At 41.2% G+C, this 17,765-nt stretch overlaps 1 protein-coding gene across 1 annotated transcript in view; it reads right to left on the bottom strand.

Annotated features, from left to right (window-relative positions):
* Positions 1 to 11,535: 11,535 nt before the first annotated feature.
* Positions 11,536 to 17,765, bottom strand: part of LOC101481448 (venom phosphodiesterase CdcPDE) — a 40,782-nt gene continuing 34,552 nt past the window's right edge. Inside the window, exons 23-25 of the mRNA XM_004574247.3 lie at positions 16,982 to 17,114; positions 13,284 to 13,440; positions 11,536 to 11,798 (exon numbers count right to left, since the gene is read on the bottom strand). Coding sequence (XP_004574304.1) covers positions 11,625 to 11,798; positions 13,284 to 13,440; positions 16,982 to 17,114 — 464 coding nt within the window. The 3' untranslated portion in view covers positions 11,536 to 11,624. The remainder of the gene's footprint in view (positions 11,799 to 13,283; positions 13,441 to 16,981; positions 17,115 to 17,765) is intronic.

Below are 17,765 nucleotides of genomic sequence, written 5' to 3'. Positions count from 1 at the left end.
ACCCTGTCCCAGCTGCTGTAGGGCGGGGAGCACCTTGGATACGCTAACACAGAAAGACAAATAACTATCCAAACCCACATGAACACCTATGGATAATTCAGAATTACCAATTAAGCTAACCCCACTAATTGCTTGTCTTGGACTGAAAACCCACGCAGACACAGGGAATACATGCAAACACCCTTCCTCCAAAAAAAAAAAAAAAACTGTTCTCCCTCAGTATTTGAAAATATTCCAACTCACAGCAGTCATTAACAAGGCCACAAATTCTTTCCTTGAAAATGTTCAAAGTGTCTTTAAAATCTAATCCAAGAGTGCGGTTGCTGCTGAGACTAGTTATCAGACTGCTCGGGGAAACACGAGGCAGATTTTACACCTTCACATCGCTCTTTACTTTGATCTCATCTCCTGCAGTAAGACTGACTTTCACCACAGAACACTGATCCTGTTGCTGTTCGGTTTTTTTTTTTTGTGAGTGATGACACCTTGTGGACTAAAGATGCTCTGTTTTACATCTTGCTCCTAAAGATATGAATCGTTTGATCTTTAATTAAAACCACGAATAAGTAGAGACTTTTTCAGATGTCTCGATTCACTGGAATGTGAGAGACCTGAGATCATGCTGATACTTACATACATTCCAGTGTGTGTATATAAAAGTGACTTAATGAAACTAGAGATAGCACAGACCGGTTTTTATTTGTTTATTAACTAACAGAGAATGTGGTCGAACTGGAGTCTTGACGACTAAGAGAGGCTGGCTGGTTTAGTTAAGCTGCACACCTGTCTAGATTTGTAAAAGTAAAAGTCAAATCTCAGCGATTTACAAATAAAAAAACCTCATAAATATTGAGTTTTACATCCGAGGCCTTGTGACATCCTCCACACTATGTGCTTGAACATATAAAAGTGATGAGCGTGTCTTTCATTGAATTTTGAGTGTTTTAGTCAACTTTGTTACATCTGTGGTGTTCCCGGTCAAACGTGAATGAACGGGAGTCCCGCCCTTTGGCCTCTGGCCCCCTGGAGGCCTACTGAATGACCCACTGAGCTGAATTTGGTGGTGAAGAATGTTTCTTGTGATCATTTAAGAGCTGTTAAAACTAACTGTTTAATTGTGACCAGAACACTAAAGTAAGGCAGGTGAGGGTGAACACAACAGGAGGGTAAATATAGTCGTACGTAGGTCAATAATAAATTAAACACATTATGACAATAAATCTCTTAATAAGGAAAAACATGAAATCAAAATGAATGCAATAATATGAATTCTATGTTTAAATAATCTTGCATGTGCCACACTTAGAGAGACTGACAGTCATTTCTGAATAATCGCACCAACAGTTGTCACCTTCTCACCAAGCTTTGTGCAGATGGTCTTGTTGGCCCTTCCAGCTGTGTGCAGCTGTATAATGTTGTCCCTGATGTAACTGATGGACTGCAGTATGTGAGCCACATGGACACACAGCCATTCTGGAGGGGATCAAATAAATCGTTCAATCACTGACATGCAAATCAGTTTATAATTTTCATGTAATGTGTTTTTTTTCTCTGAAATAAAGAATTTGGGGCTGGTGGATGGGGCCATGTACTGTAAAACCCACAGTAACGCTGTGAGGCACCTTGGAGTCAGTTTTGACCAGGACATGTCCTTCAACGCACATATTAAACAAATATGTAAGACTGCTTTCTTCCATTTGTGCAACATCTCTAAAGTTAGAAATATCCTGTCTCAGAGTGACGCTGAAAAACTAGTTCATGCATTTATTACTTCCAGGCTGGATGACTGTAATTCATTATTATCAGGAAGTCCTAAAAACTCCCTGAAAAGCCTTCAGTTAATCCAAAATGCTGCAGCAAGAGTCCTGACAGGTAGCAGATTTCTCCTGTTTTGGCTTCCCTTCATTCAAAATCCTGCTCCTCACATACAAGGTCTTAAATAATCAGGCCCCATCTTATCTTAATGACCTTGTAGTACCATATCACCCTATTAGAGCACTTCGCTCTCGCTCTGGAGGCCTACTTGTTGTTCCTAGAGTATTTAAAAGTAGAATGGGAGGCAGAGCCTTCAGTTTTCAGGCCCCTCTTCTGTGGAACCAGCTTCCAGTTTGGATTCAGGAGACAGACACTATCTCTACTTTCAAGATTAGGCTTCAAACTTTCCTTTTTGCTAAAGCATATAGTTAGGGCTGGACCAGGTGACCCTGAATCCTCCCTTAGTTATGCTGCAATAGACGTAGGCTGCCGGGGGATTCCCATGATGCATTGAGTTTTTCCCTTTCCAGTCACCTTTCTCACTCACTATGTGTTCACAGACCTCTCTGCATTGAATCATATCTGTTATTAACCTCTGTCTCTCTTCCACAGCATGTCTTTTATCCTGTCTTCCTTCTCTCACCCCAACCGGTCGCAGCAGATGGCCCCGCCCCTCCCTGAGCCTGGTTCTGCCGGAGGTTTCTTCCTGTTAAAAGGGAGTTTTTCCTTCCCAGTGTCGCCAAAGTGCTGCTCATAGGGGGTCATATGATTGTTGGGTTTTTCTCTGTATTTATGAAGCGTCTTGAGGCGACTTTTGTTGTGATTTGGCGCTATATAAATAAAATTGAATTGAATTGGATGAGACCCTCATTCCCTCAGTCACAACAATGAAAAGAGTTTTATTTATTTTTTGGTTGATATTCTTTCTCCATTTAAAAGAAACAAAAAAAACCTTGTCCTCCAGCTAATCCGGGTGAACATCAAGACGTTCCCGGTATTCCAGTCAGTCCCGACAGTTCTTATGGTATGTGGCTTCAAATCTCCCAGTTGGTGACAGTGAAAGCATTAATCACTAGTCTCTGTAACAAGACTTCAGAAACCAGTGGATGATGTCACAGGAGCTCCATTCATCTTTGTAAGTGCCAGACCTGCCTAAATGAACCACAAACCCCCCATGAGTCTTGTTTTTCTTAGCCTCCTCACCAACAACTAATAATCCTGAGAAAACAGATACTTCCCCACTGAATGTTGATTTAGAAACAAATCTGTTTGTCTCCTCCACGGTTTAGCAATCCACTTCGTACAGCTGCATGCCCTCTTCTCTCTGTCACCGTCTTCGGAAAAATAAACAAATGAATTTATTCTCTGTGTTTTTGACTACGGCTTGTTCCTAAGGGAAGGATTTCCATCATAATCACTGTTTTGCGTTCACTCACTGAAGATGATTTCATGCGTTACCATAGTTGCAGCTATTTCTAACTACACCAGGGATCCTGGGCTCTGTGACAGAAAGGAGCTGTAAACTCTGACTTCCCTGAGTTTCCCATGTTAGAATTGAATCATTTCAATCAACTCACCCTGTTGAAAAAACAACCAGTGGTAGTTTCATCCTAGGAGTCATGATGGCAATGGATAAATAATGAAGAGTGGTTGTTTTTGGTCATCTTCTATTTAGTAATCCATAATTTAATGAATGAATTCATTTACATTTGAGCTCCAAACCAAACTGTTCGCCTGTAACCTGACAGGGTCAATGCAGGCTGTAGCAGGTGAAAACAAAGAGATGAGACAGAGATGACTTAATAACATGTGGTATTTAAACCTGCTAAAGGTGAGTTGTGTTATTTTGCAGGAGAAATACATTTTCAGAGGACTCAGATGCAGAAATAAACTTAAAACTAACCTAAATTAAAGCAGGAAGCCAAAGTCTACAGTATTACAAACAAAAAAGACGAGAATATTTGAAAATAGTAGATATATTAGATAACAGACATTGAAAACATGTAGTGAGATACACAAGTGTAAAACAAATCCTAAGTAGGAAGGTGACATACAGGAAGGGAAAATGCTAACAAAGACTGAAGAGAGCAAAAATGGAGTAATCTGGGAGAAAGGAAACACCTGGAAGACAAGAAGCAGCTGAAACAGCTAATTAAGCTGGTGACAAAGGAAATAAAGTAGAACACAGAAGACAAGAGGTTATCTAAATGATTCTGCTGGAGGTTTCTTCCTGTTGAAAAGGAGTTTCTCCTTTCCGCTGTCCCATGAGCAATGAGGCAACTCATGGGAGGATGAGTGATTGCTGCAGTTTTTCTCTATCATTATAGGATCCTTACTCTATAACCTAAGGCAAACTGATGTGACTGTTGCTGTGACAACGCCAAAAAAGGAGCTTTGGACCTGTTTCTGAATATCCCTGTAATTACTGGGGGTGTGATGTTGTATTTTGACTTTGTATAGACTCTTCGTAAGGACACTTGCATGTTGTCATGGTGTATTTAGCTAAACAGTACACTTAAAGTCTAAACTGTATGAGTGGCTTAAAGGTAATGAGATAGAAAACAGTCCTTCCTAGAAAGAAACCTAAGAAACACTACTTAGGAAAAATGATTGCAAATGTGAGACGTTGTTTATAGGCCACTGAGTCAAAAGGATTCAGTTTCAGCATTCGGTAAAAACTAATGCCTCAAGAATTAGAATAGAGTAGAAGACAATGTGATAAGCATTTTTCTCCTATATTAAATCCAGAATTAAAATTTAAATCCTGCTCCTTGCACACAAGGTCTTAAATAGTCAGGTCCCATCTTATGACCTTATACTAGCATATCACCCAAAAAGAGCGCTCTCCTACTGCTGGCTGGTGGATGCTATTTTATTCAAAAGAAGTATAGGAGGCAGTGCTCAGCTTACAGGCCCGTCTTCTCTGGAACCAGCTCCCAGTTTAAACTTGTGAGACAGACACCCAATCTACTTACAAGATTGGGCTTAAAATGTTCTTTTTTAACAAAGCTAATATTTAGAGATGGATCGAGTGACCCTGAAGTCTCCCTAATGCTGCAATACACTTAGGCTGCTAATGCTTGAGCGTTTGTCCTTCTCTCACCACCTTTCACCCACCATGTGTTTATAGCACGATCTGATATCGTCGTGTTGTTGTTGATCCTAGAACAACATAGTAAATGTTGTTCCAGGATCAACATTGCAGGTGACCAATCAGAATGTTGTGATGTCATACTTTTGCGACTTCAGGAAAAAAAGCCGTAAAACAAAAAACTGTACTTAAGCTGCGAGAAAGTGCCTCTGTCCACCGATCAACGGACCCTGACCCTTTAATAAACGCTAAGCAGAATTGATATTGTCCTTGCAACATTGGAATTTCATAAATGCACGAATGGCTTGGTGCGCCAAAGAATAACATCACAACAATGTGATTGGTTACTTGCAATGTTGTTCCAGGAACAACACCAACATGACAATATCAGATCATCCATGTTTATACACCACTCTGGCTTTAATTATTAGTTATTATTAATCTCTGGCTCTCTTCCACAGCATGTCTTCAAAGGAAGTTTTAACACGAAGGGGTTTTTCCTTCCCGCTGTCGCCTTGCTCATAGTGCTTGCTCATAGTGCTTGCTCATAGTTTACCTTACAATATAGAGCGCCTTGACATAACTGTTGTTGTGATTTGACAGTATATAAAACCATATTTTCTGCACTATAAGGCGCATTTAAAATCTTTTAATTTTCTCAAAAATTGACAGTGCACTTTATAATCCGGTGCGGCTTATGTATTCATTCTGGTTGTGCTTACTGACCTCGAACCGATTTTATGTGGTACACAGCACTCAAAAATCTGTCAAAAAAATGTTTTAGTACGACTTTGGTGAGCTATGGAGCCGCACCGCTTGAGGGATTGTGGGAGCATTACGGCTGCCGTAGTCAGGAGCCTTGTGGAGTAATCTGGGTCCTAAAGTCCGTCCCACCCAGATCCCAAAGTCAAACGAACACTGCGGCATCACTGAGCGCAGTTAGCAGGAAGTTAGCTCGCTAGTTTTTTATTTATTTTATTTATTTATTTAGGACAGTGCATGTCAATGAACATAAATGTAAAAAAAAAAATTACATGAATGTAAACATGCCAGATTATAGCCAAAGGCTAATTTCCATCTATTGTCCTTAAACATAAAAAATAGACATAATAATTCATAAAAATTCATCATTCATTCATAATAAAAACTCCATCACCAAACTTACACATACACACCATTCTGTTCCCAAATAAAACATTAAAACTATACAACTCATACATGATCACACACTTGATTTGTCCATAACCAGTTTTTAACCTTTGCCTTAAACAAATTGAATGTAGAGCATTCTCTAATGGGTTGAGGAAGACTGTTCCATAGATGGCCACCCTGGACAGAAAGGACGTTCTGCCCAAATGCTGTCTGTCTGTGGGGTATAAACACGTCTCCTCGGATTGTAGCTCGAGTGGTCCTGTCTGAGCTTTCTTTATGCCTAATGAACTGCTTTAATGAACTGCTTTAGTGGTGGTGGAGCAAGGGAGTGTAAGACCTTATATATTAAACACACTCTTTTAAGTTTCACTAAGTTATTGAAGTTCAGTAATTTATGTTTTTTTAACACATGACAGTGGTGGTGGGAAGTCGGTTTTTTGTCAAGTAGTTTTAAACTTCTTTTATAAATGTTTTCAATAGTTTTAAGTGTTGTTGGACATGCAAGTGACCAGGACGTCAAACAATAGTCCATATGAGAGATGATCATTGAGTAAAAGTAAGTTTTTGCAACATTCATATTTAAATTATTACGTATATGATTAAAATTTAGATTAGGAAGATCTCAGCCTGGGTGTTTATTGTCTTATGTAGTCTGGAAGATGAGTGGATGGTGGGGTGGGTGCAGTTTTCTCTGTGGTGGGGTTGGGTGGACTGTCCCGGGCTCTGTGGGGCTGGGAGGCGCTGCTGCACTGGGCCCCGGTCTGGATGGGCCTGGGCCCCCTTTCCCTGGCGGGTCGCGGAGTATGGGGGTGCCTACTGGGGTCAGCGGGGGAGCTGGCCCCAGGGAGGTGTCACTTGCCCCTCCCTTCCTTCCCTCCCCATCTCCAGCTGCCTCCCTCTTCCCGCTCCACCACAACCACCCACACATGCAGGACCTTGGAGTAGGGGTATGTCACCAGGGTGCAGAGGAGGCTACCCCCCCCCCCCCCCCCCTCTGTCCCCTTCTGGCTGCCTCTGCCTCAATTTTATCCCACAACTTAGACATTCACATTACTCACACTCTCATTACACATACATATAGGATCTTGGGGGTGGGCACGCTACACGGAATCCAAAGTACCATCAGGGTGTATACCTCACCCCTGGCGTCGTTGCCCACCTCTCAAGGTTAAATACACGTAGACATTGAGGGCTAGCAGGAGGGGCTATGCGCTTACCTGCTGCTCTCTGGCAGGTAGCTCCAAGCCCTCCTGGGTTTTAAATGCACCTTAGAACACACATGCATCAACACTACAATGAGCGGGTGGAGGGAGGTTTGGAGTCTTCTCTCACCCCCATTCTCTGCGACCTGCTGGAGCGGGGGGGCTAGGAGGAGGAGTTTGCCGTCCGACTGCGGTCTGGAGTGTGGGGCCTCCCTGCTGCTGCGGAGTCGGGGCGGTCTGCCTCCCCCCACCGCAGGGAAAAGGGAAACACCACCTGGGTCTGGGTGCAGTTCCCCCCTCCAGGGGCAAGGGTACCTAGACCCGGTTTGTAGAGTACACTTGGGGGAGTGTGATTGTGTGTACAGCGTCTCTTTATGTCTGTCTCCACGTTGGTTGAGTGTGGAGTAAGTGCATATGAGAGCATGAGGGTGGGAATGGATGTTTGTATCTGTGTGTGCCTGTATGTCTGTGTCTATATGTCAGGTTGGGTGTCAGGCGCCACCTCTCTGGGGACATCTCAGGCCCTCCAAGGTTTGGAGGCCTATCTCCCCCTACCACCACTCCCCCTGCCGGTGGCAGACGCCCTCAGGTGTCGGTGCGTTGGTGGTTCTTTGTGTCCGGGGATGGGCGTCCAGGTACACACCGGCTCACTCCTTGGCGGCCGCTTATCGGGGCCTGGGACCTGGGGCTCGCTCGGGCCACTTCAGAGGTGGGGTGCCCCCGGCCTCTCGGCCTGGGGCTCGGTCACTCAGGCACAGCTGGCTGCCGGCGGAGCTCACGGGCGCGTCACTGCAACCCCCCCCTGGCTTCTGCTCCGCGGCTGCTGAGTGAGCCCTCATCTGGGACTCTCCTCAGCTCTTTCTGGGACAGTGGCGCAGCTGCCCCTCTGTTGGTCTTCCTTGGTCTCTTGTGTTCTGGGGGCCTCTGGATGTCTGGAGTTTTGATCTCCTCCACACCTGCTTCATGCCCTGGAGGACGGGGCTGTGGCCCCCCCACACCCTCTAGCAGATTATTACATGAAGGAACCTTTTAAAAAAACAAAAAACAAGCGCGTCCATGCTCACAGGTGTACACATGGGTGATCACACCCACAAACTACACCCTTTTTGGCTCCTACCTCAAAGCACACTGTGTTCTGTTGATCTTATGTGCTGCACAATAATGTTTAACATTTAGTATTTACTGTCATATTCCCATATATCATTGTGATGTTGTTTATTCTATTACTCTTGTTCTCTTCTGCTTGTTTTCTTTTTTCTTTCTCAGCAGGTGATCCAGGTGATTGATATATGCATTTTTTTTTCTCTGCCCGTTCTGTTGGTTTTTGTCTTTTGCCCTTCTCCCCCGTCCCTCTTCTCAGCTGTTTCTCTTTCCCTCTTTCTTTCTCCCCTTCTTTCCTCCAGTCAAGTCTGTCCCGTATTCAGTAAGTGAAAATAAAATAAACAATAAAAGGTGAATCAAATGGACCATTACGGCAAGGCTGGGATGGTCAGTTTGGTAAAGTAAATCCGTTGGGCATCTTTCTTTGCCTTTAGACAACAATTCTGATGCAAAAGAGCCAAACGGGACAGGCCAAAAAAAATGAAATAAAATAAAATAAAATTTCGATTATTAAATTTAAGTACCTGGGACACTTTATTTATGTGACTCTTGAAGGATAATGTTGGGTCTAGAATGACCCCAAGATAATTAAATTCTGGAGCTAATTCAAGCTCTGCTCCATCCAGGAATATGTTTGACTGCTTCAAGTTTAAGGAGCGTTTTGAAAAATACATACCGACAGTTTTTGAGGTGTTCAACATTAGGCATGAGTCCTCCAGCCAGCTATGCATTAATGCTAAAGCAGCTGTAAGATCTTTTGCCACCTGCTGGACACTATTTGCTTGCGTATATATAACTGCATCATCCGCATACATTTGAGTAAATATATTTGGACAGACCTCAGGTAAGTTATTGATAAAAAGAGAGAACAATAAGGGCCCTAGAACAGATTCTTGAGGAACCCCTGTATCACAGTCTAAATATGGAGATTTAACCCCATCCAACACCACACACTGTTTCCTGTGTGAGAGATATGAGGCAAACCACTGAAGAGCCTGACTGGAGATATTAAACTGAGTCAATCTGGACAACAATATCTGATGGTTTACAGAGTGGAAAGCCTTCTTCAGTTTCCAGCTAAACATGATATAGCATGTTCTGACTGAGATTTCGAGAAAAATTCAAACGTACAGCTCTGCTATCACTTCCAACACAAATGAAGACAGAAAACTAAACAGCAGTGACGTTTGTAGGGTTACTGAAGTTGGGCTAGCTGGTATTTAATGATGTGCTACGTGATAGCTAGCGACACAGGCTTGGCTTCTAGAAATCGGGCAGCGATTAATACAAAAAAATTCCATCCAAATATTAAAGACAATCAATTTTGAGCCTCAGTGGATCTGTTAAACCTTAGCACATAAGTGTCAAACTCTGGAGGAAGATTTTTTTTTCAATAAATATTAATGTTAGGCTGCGACTTTGTTCCAGTTTTGAATTTTGGCCCACTGTGTATTTAACCTCCTTTTTCATCTTGTTGAACTTATTTAACCAAAAATAAATCAGGACATTTGAGCTCTCTTCGAATCCTAGCTAAACATCTAAATCATAGAATCAGAGGTGATGAAAGAAGAGGTGCAAGTTAGGATCTGAGGTTATTGATCCCGTGGTTTTTAGATCCACCTATGGAGACGGTATAGTTTTGCTCCAAAATCTTTCCTCTCGTCTTACTTTTTAGACAAACTTTCTTTAATCTCGCAAAAATCACAAATTTTAAATATAAACAACATTACAAGAATAATCCATAAATATTATGTGTACAGTATTCGATCACTCTGGGATTGTAAATGAATACATTAATTTAAAATGTTACACAACATTTTACTGTTCTCGAAGCATGCTTGCATAACAATATGGCTTTTTTACTGGCAAAAGGCTCTCGGGACTCATAAGATGAGTCCTCAGGGAAGTGTCACCGCGGCATCATTTTACCTTGTCCACTGTAATTTTCTTTCAAAGGTGCTTGGGCTTTTGTAAATTGTTATTTTACTGCATGAGTCATTCAGTAACTACTTTCATTTTTACTTGCAGTCTTATTCACACATTCACAGAGCTGTAGAGTAATCCATCTTCCAGAGAAATCCACTGTGATGACAGTAGCACTGCTTCAACGGCAATAATAATAATGACCACCACACAGGTGACTGTTGATGTATGCTATACCAGTAAAGGTTATTTCAAGTCACTCCTCCACACATTACTGCCCTTCACTAGAAGACTGTCCTTGTACTTTTGAGAACAGCTTATAAGTCTGTGAGCAGGAAATTACCCTGTGTCAGTACCAATGAAGAGTGGAATTTGGATGACCCCTTCAGGCAGGAATACCCCTTCATTTTGATGTAGCAGGCGAATAAACATCCAAACCAAGAGAACTGTAATGTGTCATCAGCAAGGGACCGGGCTCCAGAGTTTTTATCCTGAACGCCATTTTTATCCATTCTGCAGTTTTTGGCCCACAAATACAGTGAGTAACTTTGTTTTTACTTGTGTGATTTTTCCTCTTGTTAGACCACTAATCACATGCTTGGCCTGAGCCAAACATTTAAAAATGTTGTGAGCATCAGCAGCAAAATGTTCATGCTGTGGTTGCGTTTCCTGTAGAATTTGGTGCAAGTTGGACATGTGTGGTATTCGAGGTGTGTCACAGTAAGGGTTTTGTCTCTGAATCAAAAATGCTGTTTGTGCTAGTAGATAATGTGTCATCTTCTACATTTCGGTTATTCTCTTCCAAACGGTTCAGGCAGACTGTGACCCACCCATGAAACGTTACTGAGAGGACTTGTGACTTGCACCCTCGTTGGATTTTTACTCACATATACTTACATATTTGCAAAAATATCTCTACTTCTATCCCAGAGTGTGGAAACACAGGTGTTCTGTGTGAAACTTTAAATTGAACGTCTTTAATTTTAATTAAAGACAGACTTAATTTAATTTTTTCCATCCCAGAATTATGAGTAAAAAGTCTGAGTTTTTTAGTCTCCTTTTTCAGTGGAGACAGAACAAGTCACTTGGATGAGCAATGGAAGGTTTCTCGCACTGAAAACTTCCAGATCAACAGAACCACCTTCTTGGTCCCCCTGCCTGAATGACTGAGCAGGCAGTCAGTTTATCCAATAACAAACCCAAAATCTCTGCGATAGGAGAGAATATAATACTGTATATTATAAATAACTTCTTTTAGGATCAGTATGGATGTTTTTTTTCTGTTTTGAGAAGACCCAATGACAATGTTAATTCCTTCAACTTCTACTTTATTCATTGATGAACTGATGACCAGTGCTACCAGTGTCATGACATAACTAAAGGAGTGCTTATGGGTTATTTTATTGTTTTCTGTAAATGGCTGCTGTGGGGCGGGTCTTCACCCTCAGCAGCTCTGGGACTGGTCGGTTGCTACCCTGGTAAAAGTCCAGCCCTGTGAGCCACTCAACATCCCTGACTCGTGCCTGGTGGAACCACATGTGATCTTCAACCCACTGAGATTCTGCTTCTGTACTCTGTGGAAGGAAAAAGGCAAAACAATTAAAAATCATAAGTTTGTATGGATGCCATTCACCATGTTTATGAACAGTGGAACTGTTTTGAATATTGTTTGCGGTAGCTGTATACCAGCTGTCTCAACAGAGCGCTTTTGCAGCTATACAAGTTGATTAAAGCTTAGTGAGCCATGATGACGATGGACATCTTTGGCAACAATGTCTTATATCTTCATTAATTTATTATGGTAATTGATCAGCACTATTTTACTGTATTGAATTAAAAGAAAGTACTTAGTACTTTCAAGCTATTTAGAGGGTTGAGTGTTTTGGACACTTCTGGGTTCATTCAGTCATCATTCAGTCTTTTTTTTTTTACAACAATCTTAGAGTAGGTTTCTGTGTTCATGGTCCATAGCTAGTGGGTTTTCAAAATAATTCAACATAAATTGAATGAATATGACTTGTCAGTAAAAAGTACATCCACACAACTTGGGAGCATTTCTGCCAATACAACAAACAAATAGTTTCTATTATCTTTGGGAGATAAAAGCTTGTAACACATTATGTTATTCCATCACAAAGTCCCTCACTCCTCCGAGGCGCAAGACCTGCTTGAACTCATGTTAGCCAGCTAACTAGCATAAAGGAATATTTAAGCCAGTTCTTGATATTTAGCTAATTTTGGACTCTGAACAGCTGGAATCAAACATCTGTCTGATGTGTGTTCTTGTTTCTTTTTTCAGAACATCTGATTAACGTGAGCTACTTCCTGCTTCTCTTTCTCATCAAGGGATCGCCTCAAAAGGTAGAGCTGCATATTTCACTAGGCAGATTTTTAAGTCGAGGCATTTTAGATCTTTTGCCCGTCAGGCAAATATGTAAACCACTACATTACAGTATGTCTGACTTATGTAATCCAGTTTACCCTCTTATTCTTCTACCTTTCCTGCACCAGGGTACGTTATTTGAAACACTGTATATGTCTTACATTATATAACAAATCCATGTACAAAACATTAAAAATATACTTATATGTGACTATACTTTAGTTTATCACAGAAACACACATTGAGTGTTATATAAGGGTTATTTCATGGCAAACAATGTGATATTTTGTCCTGCAGCAGGAAATGTGGGAGCGAACAACAGTTTCCTGGTATCTTGGCCAAGACTGGTAAATGTTTATAAATGGAAACGATTGAAGAAGAAAAAAAACAAGGAAGAAAAGGGAACTAAAAAACCCCAAAAAAGTTTCAACCTGCTGCAACCATGCTCTCAGTCTACAAATAGACATGAATTGTATTGCCATAGCAAAGTGTTATCGCTATATGGGAACAGAAGACAATGGAGCCTTGTGAATGGGTTGAGTGAGGAATAGTAGACTATCATTCGGAGTCAGTTTCACATTGAGCAATACAAAGTGTTCCAGTCATTTGTCAGGCTGTGGTCACTCAAAGTGAGTACTGTTTTTTCTTTGAAAAACTATGACATCAGGACACTTACTTTGCAACTTTCCAGGTTGTTAGCTCTGTGAGGGAGGAGGAAGGATACAGTCTGCAGCTCGCTGTCACAGGAAGTCACGCTTTGAGCAGAGTCCCTGCAGCTGGTCAACACAATAAAGTAGTGTGTGGGGATGGAGATGTTTGTACCAGGAAGAAACCTAGAGTCCCACAGAAATGCACACAGTCATTAGCAAGCTGATTTTCTAACAGTCACTGTTGACCTTAGCAGTGTGACACAGAGGAGCTCTGTTGGTGCAGATGTGGTGGTCACACAGGATTACTGAATTCCATTTAAATTACAGTTGAACTCCTGGTCTCAGATACAAGCCTGATCTATGAACAACAAACACAAAATCCTACTGCAGAACGAGTAGATGGTGTTACTGCAAGAAAACCTATTAGGCCGTCAGGCGCTTACTGTATGTAGTCCACTGCAATATACGCTATGTTTGCAGTTTTATCCTAAGTTACATATAATGTAACTTTAAGTTACATTATATGTAACTCATGGTTATGCTATTTCTAAGTTACTGATGCTGTTGGAAATTAATATCCGAGTCACTGAAAATATTGACATGTATATTATAGATCAAAAGATGAAGAATGATAAGTCATAAGGAAAAAATAAAAGAGATCAAACAAGAAGCTGTGTTACTTTTACTGTCATTTTCATTTGTTGTGACTGTTTAATTAAGTCTATTATTTTTTTATGGCCCCGCCCCTCCCTGAGCCTGGTTCTGCTGGAGGTTTCTTCCTGTTAAAAGGGAGTTTTTCCTTCCCACTGTCGCCAAAGTGCTGCTCATAGGGGGTCATAGGATTGTTGGGTTTTTCTCTGCATGTATTATTGTAGCGTCTACCTTGCAATATAAAGCACCTTGAGGTGACTGTTGTTGTGATTTGGCGCTGTTTAAATAAAATTGAATTGATTTATTTATTTACACCTAAACTATAACTAAACGTGGTTGTAGCTTTAGTTGCCATGACAACACCCATTAGTTTGTGAGGTCATTTTGAAGCCTCGTTAGCATTTAGGGTGCTGTCATGTCAGTTTGGAATGCTAAGCTATCAACTTATTACCATTTCTTAGATGCCTGAAAATGCTCTGAAAGCCAGCTACACCAAAAGCACGTCTTTAATAAACTCCAGTAGGCACAGCCATACACATATGGGGGGCAGGTGCTCAAGCTTAAAAAATGCACAAATTAAAATAAATAAATACATAAGTTGAACATAGCAGCACTGTTTTTTCCTTTGCAGCAAGTCAGTGTAGAGTGCCTGAACACCAGAACGATGGACGGATGATGGCTGGAAAAACAAATACTTTACTGTTATGATCTATCAGGGTGGGTCTTATCTCATTTAACCTATGACCCATAAGCAAGGAAAGAAACATTGTTTGAAGAAACATTTTCCCAGCTGCTGAATTACCACCAGCACGTTATCAATGCCCAGGATCAGTTAACCGACAGAACAGAGGCTCTGCTCTGTGGTTTCCTTATCAAGCCGTCTTTGTTATATCCATCCCATACGGTGTCTGAGTCAAGTCTGTATTTTGTGGTGTCACACTCTCCTACAAGATCACATCACCACATGGTGATTGTCAGACCTCCTTTGTTACATGCTCGTATTAGTGTTCTTCAGTCTTTAACTGATATTGTCTCTGATCTCTCCAGGTATGAGTGTGGATTTCATCTTGGAACCCTGCTTGTGTGGAACTCATCTAACCTGAGGACCGTGGGATCATCTGGCTGCTCTTACCAGCTCCGGTGTGTCTTCCTTGAAAGGAAAGGACTTATTTGTTCTATTCTTATTTGCAGATTCTCCGTCTGGATTCCCATTTGGAAATTCACATTCCACCAAAGTTTTTCTGTGTGCCTCCAACAAATGAGACTGTTGCAGTCAAGAACAACAATCACGGATTCTTCTCACCTGGACCTCAGTTAACAGTATCGATCTTCACAGGCAGAGCTGATGTGTCTCCCTCTACTGAAACCACTCATCCCTTTCAGTTACTATTTGCTTTTGCCTGCCTTTCAATGAACCAAGGTTTATCAGGTAAGACCCACACCGAGAGCATTTCAGGAACATTTAAAATATTTTATTCAAGCATCTGAATGTGCAGAAAATAGGTTTCAATGTTAAACTAATTTCTTCCAGTCAGAATGTTGCAGATAATTAAATCTTTGCTTGATGCATAAAGTTAAAAGATTAAAACTAATAAAACAAGTTTTAAAAAGAGACTTTTCCATCTGATTACATTTTGTATGATGATTATGCAGAAAAAGTAGAACTGGGCTGAAAGATCTATCACTTTATCACCTCTTCAGGTTGTAAATCGTGCTTTTAAAAAGTAACTAAGTAACTAAGTAATTAATTACTTTTGAAAATCAGTAAAGTAATGGGATTACTTTTTGGGGGAAGTAATCAGTAATTAGTAACTGATTACTTTTTTCAAGTAACTTGACCAACACTGGTGGAGACACACGGACACATACTGCGATCATATTGCTAATCTCTTATTTTGTTCATTTCTAGATCAAAAACAGCGCTTCAATAAAGTTTCGTTTCAATACAAACTGTCATGTTTGTGCTGTGGCAGGCAGAATGTAGGACACAAACACACGACTTGGAACGCAGAGGGATGAACTAAAAGAGGCAGCTTTTATTGAGCTGTGAAAACTCGGGTGCCAAAATACAGGAAACAGAGCGTAACAACTGGAAACTAAACTTGGAAACAGAACTAGTAACAAAGAAGCCAGAGCACAAGACTTTAACAAGTTCCAATATAATCCTGAGACACACAGCAAAGAGTGGGTACAACACAGGACCTACATACACAAGCAGGACAACGAGAGGATGGGGAACAGGTGGTAACACAGCTGGGCCAAATCAGACCTAACGAGACACGGGGAAGCAAAACCAGACACACTGCGCACAGGACGTGGACTATCAAAATAAAACAGGAAACACACAGACTCAGGACACACAAGCTTAACACAGTAACTGGGGAGACATAGGGAACACAGCGACATGGGTGACTAGACATGAAAGGTGGGATACAGGGAACAGAGACTAAACACAGGCTAAGATAACTACTAAGGGAGGAAGGACTACAATCAGGAAGAACTAAAGAAAACCAAAACTACCAAAAACAATAACCTAATAATATAATTACAACGTACATCAAAAAGTTTTAAAATGCATCTTTTTAAATGAAAAACAAGGGAATTATCCTGATTGAACCATGATCTGTGTGAAGAACACCATTACACCAAATGTTGATTGGAATGGTGAGTAATGGAGTTAATGACGAGATAAACAGTGTTTAATGGGATTCTTTTGGTTTCTGACACTTTTAGATAAGTAAACATGCCCCGGGTCAAATTGGTGTTCCTGAGAAGCGAACACAACACGAGGGTTAAAACCTTTCAGCATCTTTGTTCAGAAACACACACCGTTTTTACTGTCCTCCCTCAGATTCGCTCTCATTTCTAATTTTGTGGAAAAGGGTAAAAAAGACAGAGTTCCCATTTAATTTCTTTACTTATTTGGGATGGATAGTGTGGGTTAGCACCAGGCCAGTTGGTTTTGGTCTTTTTGTTAAAAAGCATTAAGATATTTGCACAATATCACAACTCAGTCTATATTGATGGAATTTTCAAAAGAAAATATTATCATTGGACTAGAAATAAAACTTACTGCTGGATCTGCTCTGGAGTGTCAAATTGTCCGTCATAGTTGTAATCAAACACTGGACCCAATACCACATTCATGCCATTGTAAATGGAGGCATATTTCTTAAGCAGTGTGTTGTGGAAATAGTCCCAGATCCCTGAAAAAGAAGAGAAGATAGAGAAGTGAAGGCACAAAAGGAGGAAATGTCGTTTTTTCTTAGTCGTGGTCGTTGTGAGATTCTTTTGTTTTTGTTTCTTTGTTTATTGATTTGTTTTTGAATGACTTATGTCTTTGTTTGGGGGGGTTTTTGGAAATATTTTAAGATTGCTATTTTCCTTTTGTCACGGCTGCAGCAGTCGTGTGGCGTGGTGAGAAAAGGATCCAAAATGCAGGTACTGGCTGGGTGCGAGCGAGCGTTTATTTATAGTGAAAGCAGAGTACAAAAGCAGAAAGGGCAACAAAACCTAAACTGGGGAAAACTAAAGAACCTGAAACCACACACGGCATGAGGAGCGAATATGGCAGAGAGACGCAGAAATTACACCAGGTTACACAGACGACGCGACAAGGAACACAGGGAGGCACACACTATGGCTGCATCCCAACTCAGGGTCTGCAGCCTTAAAGGCCGCATTTCAAGGCCGATTACGTCACAGCGGCGCGCCGAACGCTGTCCCAATTTAAAGGCTGCTCGAAATGCGGCCCTCAAATGCGTCCTTCAATTCCCTGAATTTTAAGGCTGTGGCAGTGTAGACTTCGTGGCCCAACATATCCCAGAATGCATAGCGCGGCGGTGGGTGTGGATAAT

Source organism: Maylandia zebra, linkage group LG22 (assembly GCF_041146795.1).
Source record: "Maylandia zebra isolate NMK-2024a linkage group LG22, Mzebra_GT3a, whole genome shotgun sequence".
In the NCBI taxonomy this organism is placed as follows: domain Eukaryota; kingdom Metazoa; phylum Chordata; class Actinopteri; order Cichliformes; family Cichlidae; genus Maylandia; species Maylandia zebra.
Note: the sequence above shows the minus strand (reverse complement) of the source record. Positions and strands in the feature narration are given on the sequence as shown.